Here is a 27,795-nt window from a genome sequence, read left to right on the forward strand (position 1 = left end):
ATGATGTTCGATCCACCCGACTTCCCTTATAAAGAATTAACGGAATCCATAAAAGTTAATTATGACACAGAAGGTGTTATATACAACGATACCATGGTAAATGAGGTTGGCACAAACGAGAGAGACCTCGTACAAGTAACGGAGGCTATCATTTCATCCGTTGAAAATCAGTTGACGTTCAGTTCAAACGACAACGGGAGATTCTTTGATATAGAAAACGCTTCTTTACATATAGACCAAGGGAATGCCGAGTTAAATTACGTTATAGAATCAGATAATTTGTTCAATTACGAACCTACTTTACTAGATGATAATATAGTTAATCAATTTTTATTACCAAATCCTGGAACATCAGAAGCAAATAAGGTTAATTTTGTTTTTTTTGGAATCTTTATATTCACATCGATATACAGGGTGTCCCAGGAGCCAACGATAAAACGAAACCAGGTGATAGACCAAGTCGTGACAGTTATGAGAAAAATATAAAAAAAAATCTTTGTCATGTATTTTTCATATTATATTGATTTTAAAAAATATCGCAAAAACCGACACCCTGTGATGGTTTTTCAAGTCCCAGGACTACAAATATTACTCTTTGTTCATTTTTTTTTCTGTAATGTAATCATGAGTAACCCTTCTGTGAATTACAGTTTAAGATTTAAACATACCTGCATCAGTTTTCAATAAAATGTGGTGTTTTTGCCAAACATTAAATTCAAAATATTTAGTACACCCAACTTTAACCGACTGTACTATAAAAAAAATGTACTACACTGTTTTTGCAAGTAACTTTAAAAGTTGGCGCATTTAATCTGGATTCCGAAATGGTACGACACTTGCTGGATTACTTCTTTGTTGAAGAGAGAAAAATCGAAATACACGATAATCGGGATGACGTTCAGCTTTTTGGTATCTTTTCCGATACATTCTAGCTGCAGCATTTGCGTTACATAACCATTCTCCATGAATGAAATGCATATTGGCAATGTGTCAAAGACCGAGTATATCGCCTGCAAGACCCCGGACTCGAGCACTGTCCTTATAAGTCCTGGGTCATCCCCTAAGTTGTAAAAGTTTAGGTACCTTGGATCCGTCATGCACGAGTCTGGAGTCATCGATCACGATCTCTATAAGACGGATAAGAGTTTGGAAAGTATCCTGCGATCACAGACCACACCAGTGACCTCCCTAAACTAAACACTTAGCCCAGGCAACGCTTATCCGACTTAGTGGCTGGCCCAGGAATTATAAGAACAGTGCTCGAATCCGGGCTCTCGCAGGCCATATACTCGGTCTATGACACGTTGCCAATATGCATTTCATTCATGGAGAATGGTTATGTAACGCAAATGCTGCAGCTAGAATGTATCGGAAAAGATACCAAAAAGCTGAACGTCATCCCGATTATCGTGTATTTCGATTTTTCTCTCTTCAACAAAGAAGTAATCCAGCAAGTGTCGTACCATTTCGGAATCCAGATTAAATGCGCCAACTTTTAAAGTTACTTGCAAAAACAGTGTAGTACATTTTTTTTATAGTACAGTCGGTTAAAGTTGGGTGTACTAAATATTTTGAATTTAATGTTTGGCAAAAACACCACATTTTATTGAAAACTGATGCAGGTATGTTTAAATCTTAAACTGTAATTCACAGAAGGGTTACTCATGATTACATTACAGAAAAAAAAATGAACAAAGAGTAATATTTGTAGTCCTGGGACTTGAAAAACCATCACAGGGTGTCGGTTTTTGCGATATTTTTTAAAATCAATATAATATGAAAAATACATGACAAAGATTTTTTTTTATATTTTTCTCATAACTGTCACGACTTGGTCTATCACCTGGTTTCGTTTTATCGTTGGCTCCTGGGACACCCTGTATATGAATAAAAATATATAACAAGTGTAATTTAAGTAGGTGCTACAATATACAAATTCCCTTGATTTGGCTAAGGTAATATTTTTTTATCGACCATTTTTAGTTCTATAACTAAGCCAGTAATATACCAAACACCAATTACCCAATAAATATTTTCTTTATCGGAGGTATGAAATTATGAAATGTTATTTATTAATATGTTCATTTCTTTGCTCTTTGGGTTCCGCCATTCGCAGTGCCTCGCAAATTCTGCGGAAAGTGGCGAACGAAGTGTTTAACACTAGGTTCCCTCTACCTACCCTGATGCGTACGGAATAGGGTAAAGCTGATTGGATTATATATATTATAAAATATTTTCAGAATTTAGAGAACACCGGTCCCGACCTCCTAGCCCTCTATTCGTGTGTAGTATGTCATGAAATATTCACTACAGACGCTGATTTACTTGACCACACCATATCTGCACATGCCTCGGATCCCTGCATGGATCGAGATGAAAATGCATTAAGTAATAATGTGAATAATAGAATATTGAAAGGTAAAAATATAGTAATTTAAAAATTTTAATTGTGTAAATTTACAATAGTCGTTACTAGATGTTCTTATTCTTTTTTTTTGAGTAGGCAAAGTAGAGGTAATTTGGGAACGTTATGTTAAGACAAATCCTTTCCATTTTTTCGAGTGGGAATCGAACTTCCAACCTGTCGCGTTTACAGTCACTCACCTGCACTACGACTGGCCTCATTATTATTTATATAATAATAACTATTAAAATACACAAAAACGACATTTTATTACATTAACAACTAAAAGTCAAAATAAAATCTACTTGATTTATTAATTAACAAAATTCCAACTTCGAATACATGTGGCCATAGTAATTTCCGAGTCTTTCTAAAACTATGCATACTAGTAGTTCACCGATGCAATTAGGTCAAATGCCTTGATTTTCTCTCATTTTTGGTACGGGACGCCTGAGTAAGTACGACGGGCGCGCGACAAAAGGACGAACAGTACCTACGACGTATATAGTACTGGGATATAGTTTATAAAATAGGTCACCAAATTGCATGTACTGCTAAATATTCATTTATTAGTTTAACTAAACAGAAGAACTGGACGTTAGTCTTGCTCCGGGAGAGTTTTTGTAGTAAAGTAGTACTTAAAATGTATTTATCCTATTTAACTTTTTTTTATATATGAGGATGGCGTGGCGGCACAAGGGTGTGACTATAACGTGAACGTTCTGGGTTCGATCCTCACTTGAGGAAGTGAAATATTTATTTACGTTTATATTTCCATTTCTTCGCTCTGGTGTCGAGGCAAAGCGCGGCGTTGAGTTCTGCCATTCAACACGCAATGCCTAAAGAATTCGGCAGAAAGTGGGGAACGGAGTGTGTCAACACTAGATTCCCTCTGCCTACCCTGCTGTGTGCGGGATACAGCGTGAAGCTGATTTTTTTTAACTAAGATTTTTTACATAGTATTTGTACAAGTTCTTTTGAAAGTATAATGTCTTACTGTTTTTTATTGTACAATTACGTGTTGTTTGATTGATTGACGCTATATTTTCTCCAATAGCGTGAAAATGAATTAACCACCTTTACTTGTCGACGATTCATATTTATTTTCGCGGCATATATCGTATATTTTCTTGGTTTAATATTTTAATTTTTGTTATAACATTCAATTCTTGTTATAAACAAAAAATATCACTTTTATTTTTATTATTTTTATTTATTTATTAGGCAAACCAACGTAACATACAAAAAATACAAACATTTAAAAAAAAGGTTTAAAAATGTTTTACATTGTACATCACACTTACAGGCTAGCACAACATGATTATAAATAACTAAAAGCAGGTATTCTAAAACCTAATATCCTTCACCAAATTTTTTCACTTTTTCATTTTTCATAGAACCAAATCAAAACTTCGAATGCGATTGGTTGGTATGCAATACATGCGAGAGGATCCTATCAACCGCGCTAGAAACAGAACCTCAAGGTATCATATATCACATTAAAATTATCTATTAAGTATATTATATAACAAATAATTAATTAATAGAAAAAAAAAACTGATTGTAAACATGTGTAATTGTATCCATTGCTCACTAGTTATTGTAGAGTCAAGTAGAAGTTCAAATGAGCGCTGTAGTATGTGAGTGCTGTCGACCGCGCTCGAGTCCGAGCCCCGTGCTGGGTAATTAGCAACCATTGACATATATAATGGTCTTCCTACCCTGGAAGAGTCCGCTATATTGTATTATAGAGACAAACGAGAACAATAAGCTCATCTAGTTGTGAAATAGCGAATGTGTGTGTATGTTTTCATATTATTGCCGCGTATTTGAACGTAAATATGGTGAATTTCTCGTATACTTTCTTGTTGTTTACAGATAGATGTTGTGATTTTTTTTATTGTATTGTTACTTTTTTCTAATTCTATAATTCTATGATCAGCTTCACGCCGTATCCTGTACACAGCAAGGTAGTCAGAGGGAACCTAGTGTTGAGATACTCCGTTTCCATCCAAATTCTGTGGCATTGCGTGTTGAGTGGCGCAACTTAACGCCGCGCTTGCTCTCGACACCAGAGCGAAGAAATGAAAATATAAATTTTAATATTGCATTTTCTCGAGTAACGATCGAACTCACAACCAGTTGCTTTTATAGTCTCCTCTTTTTGCCAACCAATTGAAAATTACTATTACCTTATTATATGAATACCCATTTACTATAGCTTATGGGTTAGTAAATGTTTCAATTGAATTATTTTCCACCAGAACAACTATGCTGTATAGACATCAACGGCAAATGCAACGTGGGCTCCAGGAGACTAAGCTCCATGTTCGTGTGTGAATACTGCAGCTACTTGTTTGCGAACGGGGAAGCCCTCGATCGCCACCGACTTGTATGCTTTGGGAAAGAAGACTTTTATCCACAGCCGGTTATATATCTTATCTTTTATTCATCCTTTTTAGGTTAAAGATTGATAATAATTTAACTTAACTTGAGGTAAGTCATTGAAATGGAGAAAGAAAGAATTTCATATTAAATATTTCCTCGCTTTGTCGCGCGACGTTGAGCTTCACCACTCAACAGGCAATGCCTCCAAAATTCAGCGGAATGTGGGAAGTGAAAGTGTTTTAATGACGAACGGAGTGTCTTAACACTACCCTGCTATGTGCAGGATAGGTACAGCGTGAAGCTAAAAAATAAACAAAATAAGTAATGTCCTCATATAACCGGATAAATAGAAATAAAAGGAGCTTTTGTCTTGCCTTTTTTTATCGTAAACTTAAAAAAAAATACAACAATGAAGTAAGAGATGCAATGTTGATGCAATTGTAACTCTAGATAATAAAGAAAGTTTTCAATAGAGAAATTGAATGAATAAAAAATAATAGCATAGATATATCTATATATATAAAATCGAAAGGTCCCTCACTCATCACGAAATCTGAGAAACGACATGTGCTAGGAATCTGAAATTTTGCATAGGAGTTATTTATAGGACATAGGTGCTCGCTAAGACGGGAATTTGTAATATTCGACTTCTAAGGGGTTATTTTTGGGGTCGAAAGTTTGTATGAAACTTCGTTACTACAAATGCTAGGAGTCTCAAATTTTGCATAACGTCACTAGGACGTAGTCATGGAGACAGAAATTAATAATAACATAGTTCACGCGGGTGTAACCGCGAGCGGGCCGCTAGTCGCTTAATATATTCATATGTTATTCTATCTATGCCGATAGTCTCTACCATCAATAATGAACGAGATAATAAAATTTAAATACAGCTCATATTTAGATCAAGGCTTTCGTTCGGCAAGTCAAAAGTACTTGCTCCATATTCTCGCGAAGTTCTCGATCGGCAACTTGTTACCTCACGTGTTCTTCCGCGATTGTGCTGGAGACTTTCCTTGAGTGTATAAGACTTTATAAACATGAAATAATGCGATCTTAAACGTAAATATTATTAGGATTTAATATGGAAAATTATATAAGTGTTGAAGCCAGTTGTAAGGCAGACATACATACGACTGTAATAGGTTCGATTCTTACTCGAGCACTCTCTCTCTGAACACTCTTTTCCCAGTTTCTGTGTGCCTACACTGTTATGTGCGGAGTTATAGCGTAAAGCTATATTATCTTAGCTATACGCATATTTATGTAATAATATTAAATAGCACTCGCTAAGGTAGTGAGTTCGATTCATGGGATTATCATTTTATTTTTGCATTAAAATTAATAGGCGTCAGTTTTGTCTAAGCACATTTTTAATAATCTACGTGACTCTTACTATTATTATTTATTTAATAAGTACTTTAAAAAATGGTTAAACTATTTACTTGACTAAAAGAAATAAATAAAAAAGTATTGTAGTATTGTTTTCCGTAAAACTAATAAAGATTTTTTTTCTTAAACAGAATCAATCAATTCTAGAATCCGCAGCAATACAAGCAAACAAATCGTCTATATCCTGCAATACCTGCAGGAAGCAATGCAAAAATGAAGAAGATCTACGGCTCCACAACGCTGAAGGCTGTCGACCGGTGGGCAGGCAGCGCCGCCCGTACTCCACTAGCAATAGAAGCAAAATGTGGAATTGCGGATCCTGTAATCAACTTTTTACAACCGCCAGGTCAGCTTAAAAAATACAATAAACCAGTTTTAATTTTTATTTTAAGTTAGTTAGTCAGTGCACCACAGTAAATATATTGAAAAAATGGAAATTTCATATGAAAATATTATAACAAAGCTGTATTCACTTCATCCCCCTGGGTATTTGGGCGCCAATTAGCCTATGCATTCGGTACTCGATTTTTGTACGACAAAAGATCGTGTTTTACAATTTATTTTTGTAACTTTGTAACTTATAAATATTTACATGTTGGTGCTGTGGAGGAAATGGAGAAAAGCTAATACAATATGTCATTAATTTCATATTTAAAAAGTCAATTTTGTACTTTAAAAGCTCTTCTATCCTAATATTACTAAAAATAGAAGATTCATTTGACGAAATATAAGGTTTATTAGAGGTAAAATATCTGTAACTAGTGCATAATATAAGGATCTTTATTATTCTTTCTCTATTACTTATTTGTTGACACGGAGTGTCTTATCACTTCCCTCTACTTACCCTGCTATGTGCGGGATACAGCATAAAACTGATTTATTTATTTAGGTATCTGTTTACCACCGCAGTACTGTCGTTCAAATATGTTTCCAGGACACGGTCGGTCGTTGTAAATTTAAATGGTTAATTCAAATCAGGATTAATAACATATTATTATAACGATACAATGCGGACTGAAATATATATATATTAAATAAAAAACTAAATAAGAAAAAATAATTATATATAAGTAATTTTTCATCAAGTTTGTAAGTTATTCTATTTTGTCAAACGAATTTCGTGAAAGTCTTGGTATGTACAGGAAAATACATAGATTGTTTTTTATATTTTTTTATATTTACCCTATATCCCGCATATAACAGGGTAGGTAGAGAGAACTCACGACCGCCTTGTGTACAGACACACGTTAGTTAGCACCACTGAGCCACTACGGCCACAATTTCAACTCATATACATATAAATATATTCTATTTTCTTAAATATTCTTTATTCTTTATTAAATAGAGAACTATATCGTCACAAGCGAGGAGAAGACAGACCGCCAGGCACTCCGTTAATGGCGTACGTGTGTGAGGAATGTGACAAGGTCCTGGGCAGCATGTGCGCGCTGCACACACACAAAAAGATGCACAAAGTATCCAAGCCTGTAAGTTATTATTATAAACTGGCAGTTGCCCGTCTAAAACTATTTTTTTTCTATTTCCTCTTAGTGTTTTAACGATTACAATTACAGTACCGATTACGGTTATGTTTTACCTCATTGTTTTAGCTTTATGTTGTATCCTGCGTATAGTGGAGTAGGAAAAGGGAACCTGGTGCTAAACACTACGTTGTCCATTTTCCACCCAATTTTCGATAAATTGGATATAGAATGGCGGAAGCTTACGTCACTCTTTACATTATTTTATAAGAGCGAGAAATTAAATGATAATTGCTAAATTGCTATCCACCTTGCAATATTTCTTAATAGGATAAAAAATGTAGGGGAAGAATCAAACAATCTTTAACTTAAAAAGGTTTTATTTATTTAAGTAGAAATAAACGTTTTTTTTAAAAACGCAAAAAATAACTAAATCAAATTTATTTAGGTATAAATGTCAGTTTGTATTCAAATATCTAAACATTTAGGTATTTGTCTTCACTGATGTTTGTGGTGTATATTAGAATAAATAAAACCTGTATATTATTAGCCTTAATCTAAGTTAGCCTAATGTATTTGTCACATAAATTAAATATATTTAAGAAAAAGCAGAATAATTTTAAATAAGAGCCCTCGTGGCGCAGCGGCACAAGGGTGTGACTGTAACGCGACGGTTGTGGGTTCGATCCCCACTCGAGGAAGTGAAATATTTATTTACGTTTATATTTTCATTTCTTCGCTCTGGTAACGAATCTAAGTACGGCGTTGAGTTCTGCCACACAGGCAAGAAAAAAAAGAAAAAATATATTATTATTGACAATTTTGTACAATAGTTGTTTGTTTATTATGATTCTTATTAGAAATTGTTGTTCAAATGTGGTTAAAAGATACTTGAAATTTATTATTTATCGACGTCCTAGTAAATATTTGAAAATAAATCATTTTTTTGGTCAATTGAAGCGAGCAATTTTTATAGTTATTATAACCATATCTAAAGTTAAAACTGTCTAATGTTAACCTAAAACTACTAAATAAGTGTAAAATTAACAATTTGTTGTTACAAGGGCTACCCGTGCGCAGTGTGCGGTCGCCGCTTCAACCAGTCCGGGCACCTGGCGATCCACATGCGCATGCACACCGGCGAGCGGCCATATCCATGTGATTTGTGCTCCAAGGCTTTTAAAGTTAAGGTAAAAATCGACGATAATGCCATCCATACCTATATTATACATTCGAAAGTAACTCTGTCTGTCTGTCTGTCTTTTACGCAATCAGGGCCAAACCGCTAATTTAATTGTGATAAAATACTCATATAGAGATACTTGAGGGTCTCGGGATGAACATAGGATACTTTTTTTTATTATATATGTAATATTTTCGATATATACCAATATATTAAAATACTATTTAATTTGACATGCAATTTATTCCGCCATGTTAATAACAACCGCCGTTACTAAGCAACGATTTGCAAAGTTTGTTGTTAGAAAACGTCACCCAAAATGAGCTTGCTTAACGCATCTCTCTATTGAAAACTGAAAATATATTTAATAAATATTCGTATAGTTCAAGCGGGCGTAGCCGCGTTCGGGTCCGTTTTAGTATTATATTAGTATTTTAATATTTTTAATATCTTCACGCTTCTAGATTAAGAAAAATATTTAAATTGGAATAAAATTTCTATTCACCCCATTTAGTATTCGCTCGACCGTTCCAACCAAAAGATGTATAGCTTCTTACTAATTTGTATGGGTATTGATTTCAATGTATGCTAAGTAAATGTTTTTGTATTAATTTTAATATTTACAATTATACGAGTCTAGGTACCTACAGGTATTATACAAGACGCCATTATGGCGCAGTCGTGCCTTGCCTGACTGCACACGATGGTTGCAGGTTTTTTACGTCAATGGGAAGTAATGTTTTCATTTAGAATATTTTCTTCTATTATGTTTAGCTAAAGTTTAAGCGATGTAAGTTGTATAATATAATAAAATGATACTAGATTTGAATATGATATCTTTTTTATGCGTATTTGTGTATTAAGCACTGTAACAGTAATTTCTAGTTGTCATAATTAATTAATATTTAGTAAAAAAAAGTAAAGCATTAAAAAAAACTAATTTATTCATTAAAGAACAGCTTGCATCGCTTGACGTCAATGGTTATAGGTTCAAATATAATTTAGAGTAATTTCCTTCATTTTCCGTCACTCACCAAAAGAGTATTCCTGTGTTGAGTGACGAAAAATTCTAAATTGTTCGTTACTTTTACTTTCGTCTAATCTGCGAAGGCCGCCATAGTGCATATATGTATGTATCTTTTAAGTTGGGAAACGTATACGCGGGAACGCAGTAGGCTGGTCTCACAACTGGTGGGAACATTATAACTTATGACTTTTGATGTTTTTTTTATGTGTAACTTTCACAGAACATTCTTAGTACAACAAACTTTTCTCTATAACGCTCCTCGCGGCGTTTGGTCGTTCAGCCTTCTAAGTTCTACTACTGGGACCATTTCTACAATATAAGTTTTCGTTTGTCAGCACTTTATAAATTGTAGAGTCTTTAGTTTTTTTGATGTCATATAATAACTTAAACTATTTTTACTAGGTTATTTTTGTTATATTGAACAATTTCAACATTATTGTGGTGTGAGAGAGAACTAAGACTGTCATTTCAAATTTTGTTACCATTTTGTTGACTGACAGTATCATAGTGTAAACACTTATTTCCCAATATAAAACAACATTTGTGGGATCGTTCCCCACTCGAGAAAATGATTCTGATGTTGAGGCAAAGCGCATTGAATTCCTCCACTCAGCACTCAATGCCTCCAAATTTCCGCGGAGAGCGGAGAACGAAGCATCTTAACACTAGGTTCTCTCTACCCTGCTATCTACAAAATATAGCGTGAAACCAAAGAAAGAAAACAAATAACAAAACACATACAAACGTATAAATTCGCAACAATCCCCATCCAGTACAAAATTCCCATAGTTTTTCCCCATCTCCATACCATACCACATGTAATGACTGACGCTGACGGCAGGTGGAGCGCGACGACCACCGCCGGACGCACACGGGCGAACGCCCCTTCGCGTGCACCGCCTGCCCGAAGACGTTCACCGCCGCTGCACGCCTGAGGGAGCACGCGCGTATACATACAGACCAGAGGTTACCAACTTTTAGATATAGGAATATATGTTGAAGAGCTTCGCGGCGACGATTGTGAGTTCGATTCCCATTTGGAGAAGGAATTATTTAATATTTTCATTTCCTTGCTCTGGTAAAAGTGAAAATTAGGATGGAGTTCCACCAGTCAATACATAATGTTTCGAATATTTAACGGGAAATGAGGAACGGAGTATTGTTTTTGTGTGATTGTAGGGTCCGTATTTATAAATTGTTCTCAATTCTAGGATTGGTCTTGAAATTCTGAGATTGACCTTATCAGAAAATAGCGTCTCAAGATCGATCTCAGAGCTGAGAGTGATGTATAAATAAGGTCACAAGTTTTCTGTACTTATCTTGCTATATGCGAAATATAGCGCAAGCTAAAAAATAATATAATAGAGAAAGAATCTGGTTTAATAAATATATATAAGTAGACATATTGAGGCCTGTTGTGGTACGTGTGACTATAGGCGCGACAGGTTATGGGTTCGATTCCCACTCCAGAAAAAATAAAATATTTTTATTTGGTCTGGTGTCGAGGCAAAGCGCGGCGTTAAGTTCCGTCACTCAACACTAGGCTCCGCTTCTAAAGGCTTTTTATTTATTTTTTGCTATAAACAAAATTAAAAGAAAATCTTTAAGATTATGTTATAGTAGCAAATTTTAAGCATTTTATTGACGCAACTTACGAAGTTCTCACGAGTGATGTCTTATGTAAATTATAACGATTATACGTAGATAAATAACAATCAGGGACGCGTAAAGTCATATTAATTTTATATGGTTCGTGGAGTTTTTGAACGGTGTTAGCCATAGGGAATTTATACCTCAATTTTAAAACAAATATGTTTAGTGTTCTAATAGATACTCGTATATGTACGTAACAATAACAGGATTTTTTTAGTTTTTCCACACATAACTGGGTAGGCAAAAAGAACCTTGTACTAAGATACTAGATTCCCTAAGACAACCTCAGTTTTGCTTATTCCTTAGCCATTTTGAGAATAGGAAGCTCCAAAATTCTTTTTATCGCAATACTTATCATATTCCATTGCGTGAGCACGCACGTTTACATACAGACAACCGATAATACATTTAAGTTATATACATATCAGCGTACGTTACTGTCTTAATACTGTTACGTTTTAGCCTGTAGAATACTATATATATGTATTGAACGGCGTTAAGTACCGCTACTCAACACGCAATTCCTTGAGAATACGGCGAAAAGTGGGGAAGGGAATGTTTTAATACTAGGTTCCCTCTGTGTGCGGGATACACCGTGCAAGGGATTTATTTATTTATTTATTTATATACGAGTATACTTAAATCAGCTTTAAAAAAATACGGCTTTACTCTCAAAACCAAATAAGTTAAAAAAATCATCCTTGGTTTTATTATAAACGACAGAAGTAATTTTGTCGGTCTGTTACTCTTTTATGATGAAGCTGCTGAATTTTATTTAATTAAGTTTATTCCAAATAAAGATGGAAAACTAGGATTGTAAGTACAGAGCGAATAGTGCTAAATGTTAAGTGAATTTTCCCAACTCATCCTGTCTTTTTCTCGGCTTTTCGTTGGATTTTGAGTTTTTTATAGCTTTATTCTGTATTGCCTACATAGCATGGTAGGCAGAGGGAACCTGGGAACTCAGTATTAACACTCTGATCAGACATTTCTGTCCCCACTTTACACCGAATTTATATACTATATTTGTTTAAATGGAAACGTATGGAATTGGATATGAATCAAGTAGCCTATTCGTTAATAACACTATAGAGACCAAATAAATAAAAATAAAGGCTGTAATAAAGACTTTAATATATTGTTCTCTAATATTAATATATGTGTATTATATATTATTTTAATGAAAAAATAATAATTTTAGAATATAGCATAATAATAACAATTTAGAGCTTTCGATTGTGTAGGATTAGAATAATAAAATATTTTACAATAGTAAGCAACAAACAAAGAACTGAATTAATATTAATAGTACAAATTAGGTATAATATAAAAAAACAATCAATACATAATAATTGCAGGCGGAAGTGTAGGTTTAATAATTGTGGATTAGCTTAGAAAATTTAAATATTCTATTCTGTTTTTTTTTTTTGTTATTAATTCTTTTGAAATTAAAAGAGATTTGAAATTAAAAAGCTTGATTAAAATATTTGTAGTAGGTATATTATAGAAAAATATATATAAAAAAATGTAGCGAACAAAGTTCAGTAGCGTCTGATTGTAAGTGCGGTGGACGTAGGATCGATTTCCGACTGGAATGACGTCATTTTCCGGCGTTGAGTTCTGCTATTTAACACGCAATCACGAAGGGCGAAAAGTGATGACCCAAGTGTTTTGATTCTAGATTCTTTCTGCTGTCTTGCTATAAATGGTATAACGCATTAAGCTCATTTAGGGGTAAAGTCGCCGTACTTAAGTAGGCAGGGGGAGCCTAGTGTTAATGCATTTTTGTCTCCCTTTACTCTCTTTACTCGCTGGATTCTGGAGGCGTTTTTAGTGGCAAAACTCAATGCAGTGCTTTGCCTCGACACCAGAGAAAAGAATATATGCTTAAAAATTTAAAAAAAACTTTCCCAACGTTTGGACAAGGGTCCAGGCCATCAATAAATAATAATTTTATTTAAGTTCCATCATCTTTCAGTTAAAGGAAAAAAATCATGAGGAAACTCACCAGCTCTAACTATATCTGTCAATATAGTTTTTCCCGATACATTTTCCTGCTAATTGTGAGGGTAACCACAGAACACGAGTACGATGGCTAGTTGTGAATTCGCTAAATAACACTCTTTCGTTCATGTAATAGAGTATAATATTGAGAAAACATTATAGGAACACGGCCGTCTCGTAGTGGCATAGTGTGTGATTGTAAACGCGACGGTTGTGGATTCGATTCGGGGAGATGGATTGTTAAATGTTATTCTCTTGCTCTGGTAATCGCTGAGTCTCGCTACTTAATACTTAAATTCTCGGACATTCTGCTAAGAGTGGGAAACGGAGTATCTTAACACTACGTTCCATCTGCATACTCTGCTGTGCGCGGGATAGAGCGTGAAGTTAAAAAAATGTATAAATATATAGTTACATATAGGACATATATAACTAAGTTTATATGATAAACATTCTAGAATCTACATCTTAACATTATCCTTTTGTATATTTATTTCCTTTCTAGAACTTATTGAGATTTTAATTTTGTAAGTAATAGGCCTTATATATTTAAAAAAACAGATCAAATGCGAGTCGTATGGTGGGTGGCCACCGAGGGTTCTGTAACAATTTTAGGATAGGTCGACGAAAGTTGTCAAACTTAAGTAGCACTCATTTTGTAGTTATAGATTTGTCATGATTTATTTTTTACAAAATATCTAGAATTTTTCTTTACTTTTGGATTTTTTAGTTTATTTCTACTGCAAGTTCTCACTTTTAGGCAAACTTTATAACTGTAGGTCCACGGGAAACACGTTCATATGAAATGCAGTAAAGCGATGCTTCAACGAACGAATTAACTAAAAAGCTTTATTTTTTCAGTATTCCAAGAGATCTAGATATTTGATATTAATTTCGCATTGATACATACACGCGATCTCAACAAAAATCTCTTCACAGACGAACAGACGGACAGGAAACTGATTTTATATAGGGTTATGTTTTTACCTTTCGAGGTACGGAATCCTAAAAAAAATATTTTCAATTAGTCCCTACAATGTCAAATATAATGATATAGCTGGGCGTATAAAGTGTTCTCGTATAAATGAAGGGTCATGGTAACTGGTTACAAGTTAAATTAAAATAAATATTAACCGCGTTTCTAAAGTACGATTTTATTTTTATTTTATATATTCCGCACACAGAAAAGTAGACAGAGGGAACCTAGAGTTAAGACACTCCATTCTCCATTTTTTGCTGAATTCTAGAGGCACTGCGTGTTAAATGGCGAAACTCAACGCCGCACCGCTTCGACACCAGAGCAAAGAAAATATTAAATATTTCATTTCGTCGTCGAATGGAAATCGAACCTGTCCCATTTGGAGTAGCACTTAGCCCCTGCGCCACGACCTTCTCAAAGTACAACTTTAATTACTTAAATACATGTGCAAAATATAAAAAGCTTTCATTTACAAGAGACAGTAGTTCAATTACTTAATTTCTGTATGATTTAAGTAAATAAGCGATGTTTTTGAGCGGCGCGGCGAATGTCGCGTTGGCTCTACCTTTACTCTCAATTAAATTTGTCATAATTTTAAAATGTTTACAATAATAAAATAAATTTTTATTCATTTATACATACATAATAAAATAAGTGTTTTACATAATATAATATATGTTATTTAAAATGTCAGGTAGAGTTTATATACTTTATACCTTTGATATTTCCATTTTTTTTTCATCTCTAGCTTCTAATAATATTGATAGTGAAGATTGTAAAAAACTATTTTATAATAGAATTTTCTATACTTTTATATGTATTTTGTATAAACATAATATTTTTGAATTAATTTAACTTAAAGTACCTACGTAAACAATACGAATATAAAATATAAATGTGGCTATAAAATTAGCTTACAATTGTAAAAAAAAAACAGTATATTATTTTTTGTAGTAAAAAAGGTTTAGAAATGTATTAAAATATAAGAAAAAATTATAATAATAATAATCAAAGCGTTCTTAACGGCTTGACATGATAGCTGTAACGGTATCACACCATGAATTTCGCTTCTAATGACGTCATCCGCCGACAGATGGCGTCACTAAGCACGTTTACACAGATCGCTCTACAATTTTTCCTTATTACCTTTAACGCTGTTCCCGCAATTAGCAGGGAAGGAGACTTAGTGTTGAGACATTCCGTTCCCGTTAAGATACCATTTCCCGTTTTCTACCAAATTCTGTAGGCGTGTTAAGTGGCGAAACTCAACGTAATGAGAGAAGAAATGAAAATATTAAATATTTAATTTACTTGAGTGGTAATCAAACCTACAATTTATCGCCTTTACAGTATATTTGTGCCCTGCGCCATGACTGGCGTGCTCTAGAAACATTATCAGAAAAAGACTTCACTTGATAGCGTCTGTTAAAAACAATAATATAAACGCGAATATATTTATTCTTCATTTCTCACATTTAATATTCGTGTCATATCAATTGGTCAGCTACTTTCCGTTTGCTTAGAAAGAATGCGTGTTGGGTTATTGCACTTTTCTAATTCCAATAGAGACACACATAAAAATCTTCGCATATAGTTTTTCTATTTTTATACGCTGACAGTAAAATATAAAAGTCGTTTTATTATATTTTTTTAAATCAATTTTATTCTTTACAATATAAATTATAGAAAATACCACGTTTTACAAAGACTTTCTACATTCATATAAGCTTGAAAAAGGAATCTTAAAGAAAATTAAAATAAATCTTAATATTAAAAAGCCAAAAACTCGACGTTAAAATATATCAAAAATATATACAAATATATTATAAAACAAACAAAAACTATTATATATAATATATAATCAAATAATATATGTAAATATGTTTACGTAATTAAAATATATGGTAGATAGCATCAGCGTCAGTTGGAATGGACCAGTAAAATCTCGCAAGTAATTTCTTCTGGTGACCGGTTCTACTTATTCAAGTTGAACACTTCCAAGACGCTCAGGATAGTTTAACTCGACTATGGAGAATATAATATACGTATATTTATTATTATTGTTTGGAGAATCGCGAAATATTACAATTTTATGTATGTTTTATATTAAAAATTGTGTACAATGTGGGACGGAGTATCTTAAAACTAGGTTCCCAGGTTCCTTTTGTCCATTCCGCTACGTGTGGGATACAAGTGAAATTAAATAATATTTGTAAGTGTAGAGAAATGATAGTCGTCGTTTCATTTGCCATGATTTTACTTATTGAATAGAAGTTTTATATTTGTAAATTTTATTTAAAATATTTAAATTTAATTTTAATGATAATTAGCTTTCGGCTATAGCTTTTTCTTTGTAAACTCTAGTTTAGAAAATAGGAAATAAACACATGTTGTTCATAATATGTCCTAATAGTTACAATTTAAAAACATTTGTAAAAGCTTTCAGTACGTTAGAAATTTTGAGCTATTATTAATATAAATTCAGTGAGTTTTGCGTAATCTGAGTACAAATTTACAAATGAAGAAATATTAATAAGTCAATTGTTCTAATTTCTATTATTCTTATAGACTTAAATATATCTTTGAAAGCAGATTCTATCTTTTATACGTATCTATGAATGTTGACTTGAAATTCGGTAAATATTCATGTTGTATAGAAGAACTTTCTTTTAAAAGAATTTCACTTTTTTACATTTTTACACTATTCCTAAGTATGTAGAGAGAAACTGGTGATAAGTCTTCTCTCGTCACTTTGTATGAGAAACCTTAAAAGTATCTAGCGTTATATGTAACCAGATTTTTGTTGCCTTTCAACTGGATTGTCTTGGCATGAATAAACCAACCATTTTTCTAGCTTGGCACAAAATTGAGAATCTAGAGTTAAGACACTTCGTTTCCATTAAGAAATTTCCGTTCCGAACAAATATCTCATATTTACATTTTTTCGCTCTTGAACGAGGTAGAGCTCGGCGTCCGTTCCGTCCCTCAACACGTAATGCCTCCAGAATTCAGTGGATAATGGAGAGCGGAGTATATTAACACTAGGCTCTCTCTGCCTACCCTGCTATGTGCGGGAAACGGGTAGCGGAATTTTTTTTTAAAGATAAATACCACGGGAATTCAAAAAACTAAAATGTAAATACCCTATATTGATAAGAAACACGTCTGCTACTTGTTGAAATTTATTTTAAGCATATGAATGTATTATCTATAGTATATATAACTGGTCTGAGTGAGGTCTGAGAATGCTATACTTCTTTTAGTATATTAGCAAAAATAGTGGAATACGTAAATATTTTTTTAGCTTAGAAGGCCAGGTAGAAAGAACTTCGTTTCCAGATCTTTCCTCGGATTGACTGGCGGATTTCAACGCCGCGTTGTTTCTGATGAGTGCAGGCAAATAATCTTTCCCCCAAATAAGCATCAAATCCTCAACCATCCCGCTAGATGGTCTTATTAATTTTAAATTTTCAGGTCCAGATCCAGATACAATCAGGTAATTAAAACTTATGACTTAATTATTTGTTTTAGACCATACAAATGTGACATTTGCGGTGCAGCATTTCGAAGGCCGTACGCTCGGACCGTCCACACTCTCATACATACTGGAGAAAAACCGCATGAGTGCGACGTCTGTGGAACCGCTTTTAGGTAGGACCTTTATATTTGTAATAGCTTATAATTATATATATTATTTTTTGGGTTTTTTTGAGGCCTGTCGTGGCGCTGAGCTTACGTGTCATTATACGCTTGTATAAAGGATAGGTTGTGGGTTCGATTCCCATTCGAAACAATGTGAATAAAATATATTTTATAAGGAATAAAGTCGCTCTGGTATCAAGGGAAAGCGAGGCGTTGAGTTCCCCCACTCCCCCTCAACATGCAATTCTTCTAGAATTCAACAAGTCTTAGGGGGTACAGAGTATCTTAATACTGGGTTCCCATATTGCCTCTGCCTACCCTGCTATTTCCCATACATATAGCGTGCATATTTCTCTTTAATCTACTTAGTAAACGGTAAATACAATATATATTGTACATGTTACTATATATTTTGTACCTACCGGTATTTTCTTTAATACTTTAAGCACTGAATTATGTTAATTTTCTGGCTCCGGTAAGGAAACATAAGAGCGTCAGTACCGGCACTCAACACGCATCTTATTTCTCAAAAATTGGTGTCTGAACACTATGTTTCTTCTGCCTACCTGTTGACGGGAAGCTAAAAAAATACATAATACGTACTTTTTTAAAACCTACTATTAGTTAAATTTACACTAGAGATATATTTTAGAAACTTTTTTTTAATATATCGTTTTTATTATATATTCAATAAACCTATTTATTGTGTGTGATATTTGATGCCACATACGAGAAATCTTTCATAATAGAAAATAATAACAATAATTTACTCATTTATTTCCTTCAATCCACGATCCTTGCTTTTATATTAATTTTGCGCCTTCTGCATAGATGGCGCTACTTGTACTGCATTCTAGTCAATTGCATCGCTAATTATTTACTTCAATTACTTATTATACTGAAATGTTTTTATTTATAGTTGAATATTTAAATTAATTAAATATATATTATTAAAATATATTTTTGTATAGGCGTTCGGGAGATATGTGGAAGCATAAAAGAACTCTACATGGAACTCTCAGCATGAATAGCGATACCAATTGAAAACAACCATTTAGATTATTTCATTATATAGTTTGAAAATTAAATTACTTTTCACAAATATAATGGTAGGGTTTATTTTTAATTTAATATAATATTTAAAATTTTATATAATTATAAAATATGTTGGTAACTCAAATAAAAGGCTGTGTTTCTTCAACAGTAAATATTTATTATAAAAATTGCTCTTATAGCCACATTTCTGTTTCTATAATATATATAATATTTATGTTCATTCTTTGTGCCATTGTTTCACAAAATTATTCCTGTTCTTGTTATTTTCGACACAACAGCTTAAACAATAATTATATTACAATATTTATTGCATTAGAACTAAAGGAATCAATTTTGAACAACTCTCTACTGAGGAACGTATAACAATTCGATGTGCGAAACGAGTTAGTTCAAAATTGATTTCACAATATTTCCAATGGGAGTATTTTTCTAGAATATACACAATCGTTTCAATAATAAATCCTGTCATTTTTGGTAACCAATGGCAATGAAAAACACTAAGAAATTACACTTATACAATGTAATTAATAAAGTTACGTATGCTGGTGCTGGAGACGCTTCTTTGAAGCTGCCCCCAGCTGAAGAGACGGAAGAGACAAGGTCTACTGTCCACAATTATTGCTGGTTCACAACACAAGCGAGCACTGCCCCGGTATGTCCTGTCAGAGTCCACCAGGGGGGAGTATTAGTAATAATGACTTTAACAAATAGTGCCCCAAATAGTTTGTACATCAAATACTGAATACAACAAACACCAGTTCGCTACCAAAAGTTTTGCGTTGAGCACGATGCCATAATATTCATTTAATTCGAATAATAATTTTATACAATTTTGATATATCTTATGAGAACAGTATTATGGAAATGGAAATATATGTATGTGAGTAGATCATTTAAAATCTGTTGTTTGTTTGTACATAATTGCAAGCATATGAAACAGTTCATGCCCCAGTCGCATGCACCCGACGTATTACACTAATTGGTACAGTTGAGATAATTTTTAACATAAAACCCTTAATACAACTTACTTATATACTTTAAGTACGTTCAAAATAAAGTCAAAAGATTTCTCCGGCGCCATCCGACAAGGGCATAATAGGCTAAATTTTAATACAAATTTGTAAGTATTATCCACTCTGAACAGAGTCGTTTACCCATAATTCACTAACTTACTTAAGTAAACCATCACAACCAACCATACGGACAAGTTTAACAAACAAAAATATCTAGATAAGTATGCAAAGTAATCCGTCAAACGAGGATATCGGAGTCCTACATTCCAGAGTTCAGAACCCGCCAGGACTAGCTCACACTCCAAGGTCTGTACTGGCTATTTTGTGACATCTTACATTAAAAGAATTATATAATGCAACTTGTATATCTGTACTCGAGTGTATTGGACAGAATAGAGTCGACGTCGATAGAATTATTATTTTACATATAATATTTACAACGGCCGCGAACCACCGCGCCTTAATGCCCAACTCCATATATAATATGTACACTATTTAAGAACATAGAGTCTCTCTCATTAGCTACCGAATCACAATTCAAATATTTGAGTAATTGACAACGGTGGACAAACATGCGCCGGACCACTAATGCATATTATTTTATTCAAATTTGTACTTTGCTCTATTAAACGTCGTGCTAGGTATGTTTGGTCCATGCAGTCGCAATTTGACTCTGCGCGACGGGACTGGTTGCTCCGCTACTGCAGGCGAACGCCGGGTTGACGTTAAATAAATATATGAAATGATTGAGGTTATAAACGAAAAACTTTAAGCTCGATAAAATGAATTAATTTTCCCGCAACAGCTAAAACCCGCAGTTAGCGCCGACCGCAAACCCGCAGTCCCATTTCACGCGAGCTGCTCGCAACCCGACGTCACTAACGGGAGGACACATCATTGCTACGCCTCGCCGCATCTCGCACGATGACGTAGAATTGGGTTGACTAGAACTCTCTTAGGAAGGTCGGGTTGACTCTATCTATTGTTTTTAACATTTTAATTATATTTTCGATGTCTCAAATCTCATTGCATTTCTCAATGAACTTTTAAAGTTTTAATATCTTTATCTATTTGTTTCACTACTTGAGGTTGACCGATGGCCGTATCGACTGCGTTTGTAAAAAACTAGAATTAAATACTGCAAATAAATTGTCATTTGTTACTTACGATTTAACTAATTATATATTAGGAACTGTATTAACTATAGTAGTAAAATACCGTAAGAAATTATTCCATGATTGTTTAGTTCATAGAGATATAATATATGCGTTATCCCTAAATTATTGTTCTTAATTGTTAAAAGTGTAACGCGCTCGAGACGGCCATCGGTATCTCGGACAGATTTAGTTTGTAGAACAATTCCGATTTTTAGATGCTTAAGTACTTTAAATGTAATCACGTTTCTTAAATTCCCAAACGGTGAGACCTCCACACATGACTGTCGATAAGGCTGTTTAATTGACACCCAATTACAGTGCCGCCCTGGAGCAGAGGATGCGGAACTAATGAAAGTTCATCGGTTAATTTAAGTACTTACGACGTATTTAATTACAATTTGTTCATTATCGTTCAAATGAACTGTCAAGAGTTCACGGCTTCAGTCTGCTGCATCCCAACGCAACACGGCACATGTCCACATGAGGCTGAAGTAATTCGCGGCCTTGGGCCCGTGTCAAGTGTGTCCTTTGCTATGCGGCGGAGGACAAAGGCCACACCTCCACGGAATGCAGTGTAGTACTTCGGGGCCAGAGCCGACCCGAAGTCACGCTCTGGCGTAGATATATGTAGATACATCCGACGGAAAATATCAAGACAGAAATAATTTCAAATCATCACTCTTCTCTTTCAACGTAATAAATATAGCATTTATCTAATTAATTACACAATAATTTCAACAAAAATTTCAAACACCTGAGTTTCGATACGAACGATATTAACGTCTTCGGCTAAGTCACAGTTTTTGTGTCCACTTAAAGAAAAAACTATCAAAAATAAGTCGGCTCGCGTTCAAGTCCCGCGGCTATCACAGGCGAGCAGCGGCGTGCGGCGCGGGCGCGTCCTGCCCGCGCGCCAGCCACTAACTGGTGGGCACCAGCAGGCGCACGAAGCTGTCCTCGCTCCAGCCCCAGTCGTCGGGCCAGGCGTCCTCGGGCGAAGACAGGCTGAGCACGGAGCCCCAGTCGATGGCACGCGGCTCCTCGTCGCCGTAGCCCGAGTCGCGATCGGGCGGCGGCGGCGCAGGGAAGGGCGTGGCCCGGCCGGCAGCGTCGCGCGCGCCCAGCACGGCGGCTGCGGCGGCGGCGGCGTCGAGCGCGGGCGCCTCCTCGGCGCTCTCGCGCTCCATCTCACGCTCGATGCCGCGCAGCGTGTTGCACACGAGCACGGAGCGGCGCAGCGAGGGGTCAGCGGTCTGGCGGAAGCGCGCCAGCTTGAGCGCGCACAGGTTCATCATCTTGAGGCGGCGCTCGCGGTAGCAGCGGCGCGAAGCGCAGCGGCCGGCGGCGCGGCCGTCGCAGCAGGCGCGCGCGGCCGCGCCCCCCAGCTCGAGGTAGGATTTGCCGTTCTCGGCGCGGATGGTGTCGTGCGCACCGCACCAACCGCCGCACCAGCGCCTCCGGCACGCGCGCCTCTCCTCATCTTCGGCGCGCCAGCACTCGCCGCCGCCCGCGCCCGCCGCCACCGCCTCCAGCCGCGCGATGGAGTCCTCCCAGCGCGCCGCCTTGCCGCCGCCCTCGCACGGGGAGCCGGCGCGCCGCTTGGCGCCGCACCCGCCACCCGAGCCCTGCAAGAACAACAAAATACACTTTGTAAAACCGACTTCATATCAAAAATTCATTTTAATTAATATTAAGTGTATTATATACTATTTCCGTACGTTGCCCAATCGTTAAACTTGTATCTTTAAAATAAAAATAGAATTAAAAATTTTATGCTACGGAAAAATTATTCAGCTATTTACAACTATCAATTCACTTTTATGAAATGATAAAAGTTACATTTTCTATGAAAATCATAGATTTTCTGTTAACAATACAATAGTAAAAATGGAAGACCCTTTTCTAAAGAACAAATACTTTGGTAAAAAAAATTTTATCCTAAATTTAGCATACTGATTCTCTCGTGAAACTCGACAAACTCTCAGGATCCCTTCAACACAACGACGTCGCAAGCTATAGATACCTGAACCCAACATGCTTTGTACAGCGACCCTTCCCTTTTTTTGGGTACAATATGCACCCGGGGAGCAACCCCTGCAGATCGACCCAGGTAGAGAATGCGTGTTCCGAAACACAGTCGAGGGATTTACCCGGGCGACTGACGCATTCTTTCAAAAACGTTTTTATAACTTACAAAAGTATTAACTGAAGAGAAGTGAGTAGAATAGAAAAGTAATAATATAAGTGAGTTGAAACATATTTAAATTTTAGTATTAAAATAATATACAAGAAAATATATATTATGCATCTTATTATATATATATATATATGTAGCTAAAAATATTCTACTATTGTAATTTTTAGTTTTTTAGAATTCTAAAAACGAGTGACTCTATCAGCAGCTGCATCGACTCTATGTTTCAAATAGCTAGAATACGGTACAACGCTCGCCCACTACGAAGGCTTGCAACGTGTCAAAGAAGGTAACTAAAAAAGGCAGTTTTAAAAAATAAATAGTTGGCGAACCCACGGGCAGCAGATGCCTGTGCACCTGCCATTACAATTAGGTGGCACACGCGTCTACGCACCTCGCATATAGCCTTAGTAGAGCGACTCTAATGTGATTGTTACGTGTTGTACGAAAAGATCGGCGTTAAGTTCCGCCATACAACTTGCAATGCCTCGGAACCTTTCCCTCTGCCTTCCCTTACCCTTCTATATGCGGGAAACAGCGTGAAGTTGAAAAAAAGGTGAGATTCTATAGTATGCTTTGTAATTTTTATTTCATTATAACTCATTAAAAATACTTAGAAACGAAACGAAAATTTCAAATCGCTAATGTTATTTCAAGACGTTGCAATAAGTGTTGTAGAGAATATAACGAAATCGAGGTGTCCGTTTGCTAAGCGAGGCATCGTTGGCCGAGGTAGGTTGACTCAGCACTCGGCAGTCATCAAGGCGGACAGTCATCATGGCGGACAGTCATCGCAACGCTGCTAAATAATCATTTCGCGTCACCCTTTTATCCTCCATTGTCCGTTTCGGACAAGAGCGGGCGGCGCTGGCGCTGGCGCTGGTGCGAGTGGAAATAAATTTAGTATATGACGTAGTGCGGCGTTGCCACACCGCGCGCTGGGAGCCTGGAACGTGGCCGTGCGACGTTGCCGCGCCGCGCGCTCTTTCTAATCTTGTAAAGTTCTTTTTCTGATGCGCGCCGCGTAGCGCTCGCTCCGTTCGCTCCAACTTGGAAATTTCTGTCGTTTATTTAATCGCTTCGTTCACAACGTATGACAATTGTTGGCTTTGTTCATCATTATATTTCTAATAAAATATTATATTTTAATATCGTAAAATACAAACGTAATGTAGAGCTTCTATTATAATAAATATAGAAATATGTAGAGTCATTAATTTTAAGATAGAGAAGAGAGAGTTACTTACTCCTCTTAACGTAGAAAAAGTTCTATCAGAGGGGCTCGTCGTACGAACTTTCTATGATAATATAAAGAGTGAATAAATGGAAATGGTCGGCGATACGGCATTGCCTCATAGCGCGCTAAGCCGTGTCGCCGTCGAGCGGGCGCGGGTGGCGGTGGGGCGGGGCACGGCGGGGCGACGCGCGGGCGAGGTGCGCGCGGCGAGGGGGGGGGGGGGGGCGCACTCACACAGTCGCGCACGTAACAACATCGCGTAGCGGCCGTCCTCCGTCCGCGCTATCTAACGCTACAGCTACCTACGCTCCGGCGAGCGTTATATTATAGCGCACTATAAAATAGGGTAGATGGCGCGCGGCGCGGGTTGCGGGCCGCGGGGGGCGGGGGTGCAGCTCGCTTTATAGAGCTGGAGTATAACAGAGAACGAGAAAAACCCTCCTGCTTAGCATTATTAAGAGCTTATTAAAAATGTTTAGTCTCATCACATTTTGTTAATTAGGTGTTTTTTTTGCTTTACTGTGTTAGCTGTATAACTAAAAACTAAATATTATGCTGAATTCGATAATCAAATTTAATATAAGATTGACAGTAATTTCAACCAATTTTAGTACAACTTTACCAACGACTTTTATACGCAAGGCACAGTTTTATAGCATTTCTAATAAAATTAGAAAACAACATACTAAAACTAAAATCAAAACAAATTAATTACTCGCCACATAGTATTTCACGGAGTAGTATTTTTTGCAATCCATTCACAAACGTTCATAGCGTGAAGTGGTGTTAATCTGCGATATCGAATTATAGTCTATTGAATGACCGATTTACGATTAACATTCCTTCTCAGTACAATAGAGCACGTGATCGAGTTCGCAAGCTCATTCATGGGGAGGGCATCAGCGGCGGGCTATCGGCGTGTTTACAGGTGGTTGGAGATAACAGATCGACCTGGCCCGCGCTCCTGGTACCGTTAAAGTTTTCCATCCTTAAAATCATTTATTTGACAATAATGATGGATGGAATTAGTTTAAGAATATGAAATGATTATTTATATAATTTTGACATGTTCATACATACGCTTAAAAGTTCAATTACATAATTGATTTTTATTTCATATTTTCATTCGTGTCATTTAAATTACTTAAGTCTTTAAATAACCTCAGAATTAAAAATAGTCGTTATGCCAAAAATAATTATCAACACCAACATAAATTCGTTCTAAAAATAGCTCGTTTATATATATAATTTATATTAGTATTAACTTCGACAAGTATAGCTAAGAGTCGTACAACGAATGTAAAACTTTCCTTATACTCCGGTCGTATATTCGGGTCTCGGTTCAGCCAGTCAGCGCGCCAAGGCGCTCTGGCACGAACATTTCCGTGAGCGGCGACGGCGAGGCCGCGCGGCGGTGTGTGCGTGCGCGCGTCCGTGTGCACGCGCAGCTGCCGGCGTGTGTGTGTGTGTGCGCCTGCGCCGACCAGTCTCACATCCTGTTCTCGCCGGAGCCGCCGCCGACCAACTTCAACTGCCTCGCTAAGCTTTTTATATTGTGACCCGTTTTGATATTAGTATACACTTTTTAGTTTTTGCGTACGAAGCTATTTGTATTTTTGTATTGGAGTCTTTAAATAAATACTAAATACGTTATGTGTAGAATTTTACGCTTATAAGACTTTTATAAAAAGTAATTATGAAATAGAACAATAATTTATTTTAATTAATTCTTTTTATTGAATTATGAATTATACGCATTCAAAAGATGACCTTACAATAATAACAACATGTGCTTATTGTCTATAGCTAAAATATTTCGATAATCTTGCCATTTTGTAGGTCTTAAGTTATGCGTTAACACTTAGCAAGACTGCGGTGTCACCGCGTTCCAAGGTGACAAAGGAAAAAAAACATGAAATGGAGAACCGTTTAAGAGCAAACAAAAGGAATCCCTCAGGAATGTGTGTGTGTTCGTATAAAAAATGAGGGAATTCCCGAAACGTATTGTTTACATTGTGCGGGCGCGTGCGGAACGTCGCGTTATGCGTTTATTATGATGGACGACTTGCCGAGCCGCGACTGTGGCCACGGCTACTTGATGCAATGAAAGGGAAAATTTTAGTTTTTGTCGGCGGATGACGCATTCGCTTCCCCGAACGCCGCCCGTGGGCAGAATGACAGGAATGTCGGTCCGCCACTCGCGCAAGGCCTCGCTGCTCTCAAGTCGTTCGGATATTTCCTTCTCGAACCGACCATATATTATTAACAAATGTACATATCCTACATTCGTGCGAATATTTTTATACTACATACTAGTTACTATTTATTTAGTTAATCAGCTATAAAAAAGAAAAATAAAGAATTTAAATCAAAAATCTTTTAAAGCCAATTTCTAATTTTTCTAACGTAAAGTACTCCTAAAACGATTTCATACCTTTTAGAATCGAGTTATAAATAACTAAAGCAGTTTATTAATTCAAAAATAAATAACACAAATAAATATAGCAAAAATCAGTACCCAAAAGTCGATATTATCGTGAAGACAAAATGTCTAAAATCCATAATTAATGTTCAGTGGCATCATCCAGTCAACAATCTAATAATATAGTATTCTTCCGAAAGGAGGACCACGGAAATTAGCAAGTGTATCAACGGGGCCTGGTTCAAGGCGCTTAGCGGTTAGCACTGACATTGCGGCACGAAGTACGTAGTACGTACGCAGTGCATAAATCACGCCGATCTGCGGGATGGAGCTCGTGAAGCATCATGATTCGAGCGCTTTGAGCACTATAAATCAGGTAGCGGGCGTGTGTGAGCAGATAGTGACGTCACCAGCACCGGCACGCATCTCGGAGAATCCCCGGAAGAGGGCGAATCAAATAAAAATGTCACGTCGCGATCAGCTGTCGGGCGGCGGCGGGCGCGAGCGTGACGGCCGCATAACGACGCAGCAATAAAACTTATTTTTATGTTTTTCGCTCACAA

General features: G+C 36.1%; 2 protein-coding genes across 2 annotated transcripts in view; one reads left to right on the top strand and one right to left on the bottom strand.

Moving 5' to 3' along the window:
- Positions 1-19,755, top strand: LOC146536778 (uncharacterized). Its single transcript, XM_085189632.1, has 10 exons — positions 1-366; positions 2,241-2,418; positions 3,802-3,888; positions 4,669-4,835; positions 6,355-6,530; positions 7,530-7,671; positions 8,730-8,855; positions 10,717-10,841; positions 18,043-18,162; positions 19,125-19,755. The coding sequence occupies exons 1-10, from the start codon at positions 1-3 to the stop codon at positions 19,195-19,197; spliced, it is 1,560 nt and encodes a 519-aa protein (XP_085045758.1). The 3' UTR covers positions 19,198-19,755.
- The window catches only part of tara (SERTA domain-containing protein 2 taranis), a 22,954-nt gene continuing 14,504 nt past the window's right edge, over positions 19,346-27,795 (bottom strand). Inside the window, exon 2 of the mRNA XM_085189528.1 lies at positions 19,346-23,004. Within this exon, the coding sequence (XP_085045654.1) occupies positions 22,300-23,004 (705 nt within the window). The 3' untranslated portion in view covers positions 19,346-22,299. The remainder of the gene's footprint in view (positions 23,005-27,795) is intronic.

The sequence above is a fragment of the Heliconius melpomene genome, chromosome 8 (assembly GCF_056956725.1).
Source record: "Heliconius melpomene rosina isolate 202511_hmr_F chromosome 8, ASM5695672v1, whole genome shotgun sequence".
Classification (NCBI taxonomy): domain Eukaryota; kingdom Metazoa; phylum Arthropoda; class Insecta; order Lepidoptera; family Nymphalidae; genus Heliconius; species Heliconius melpomene.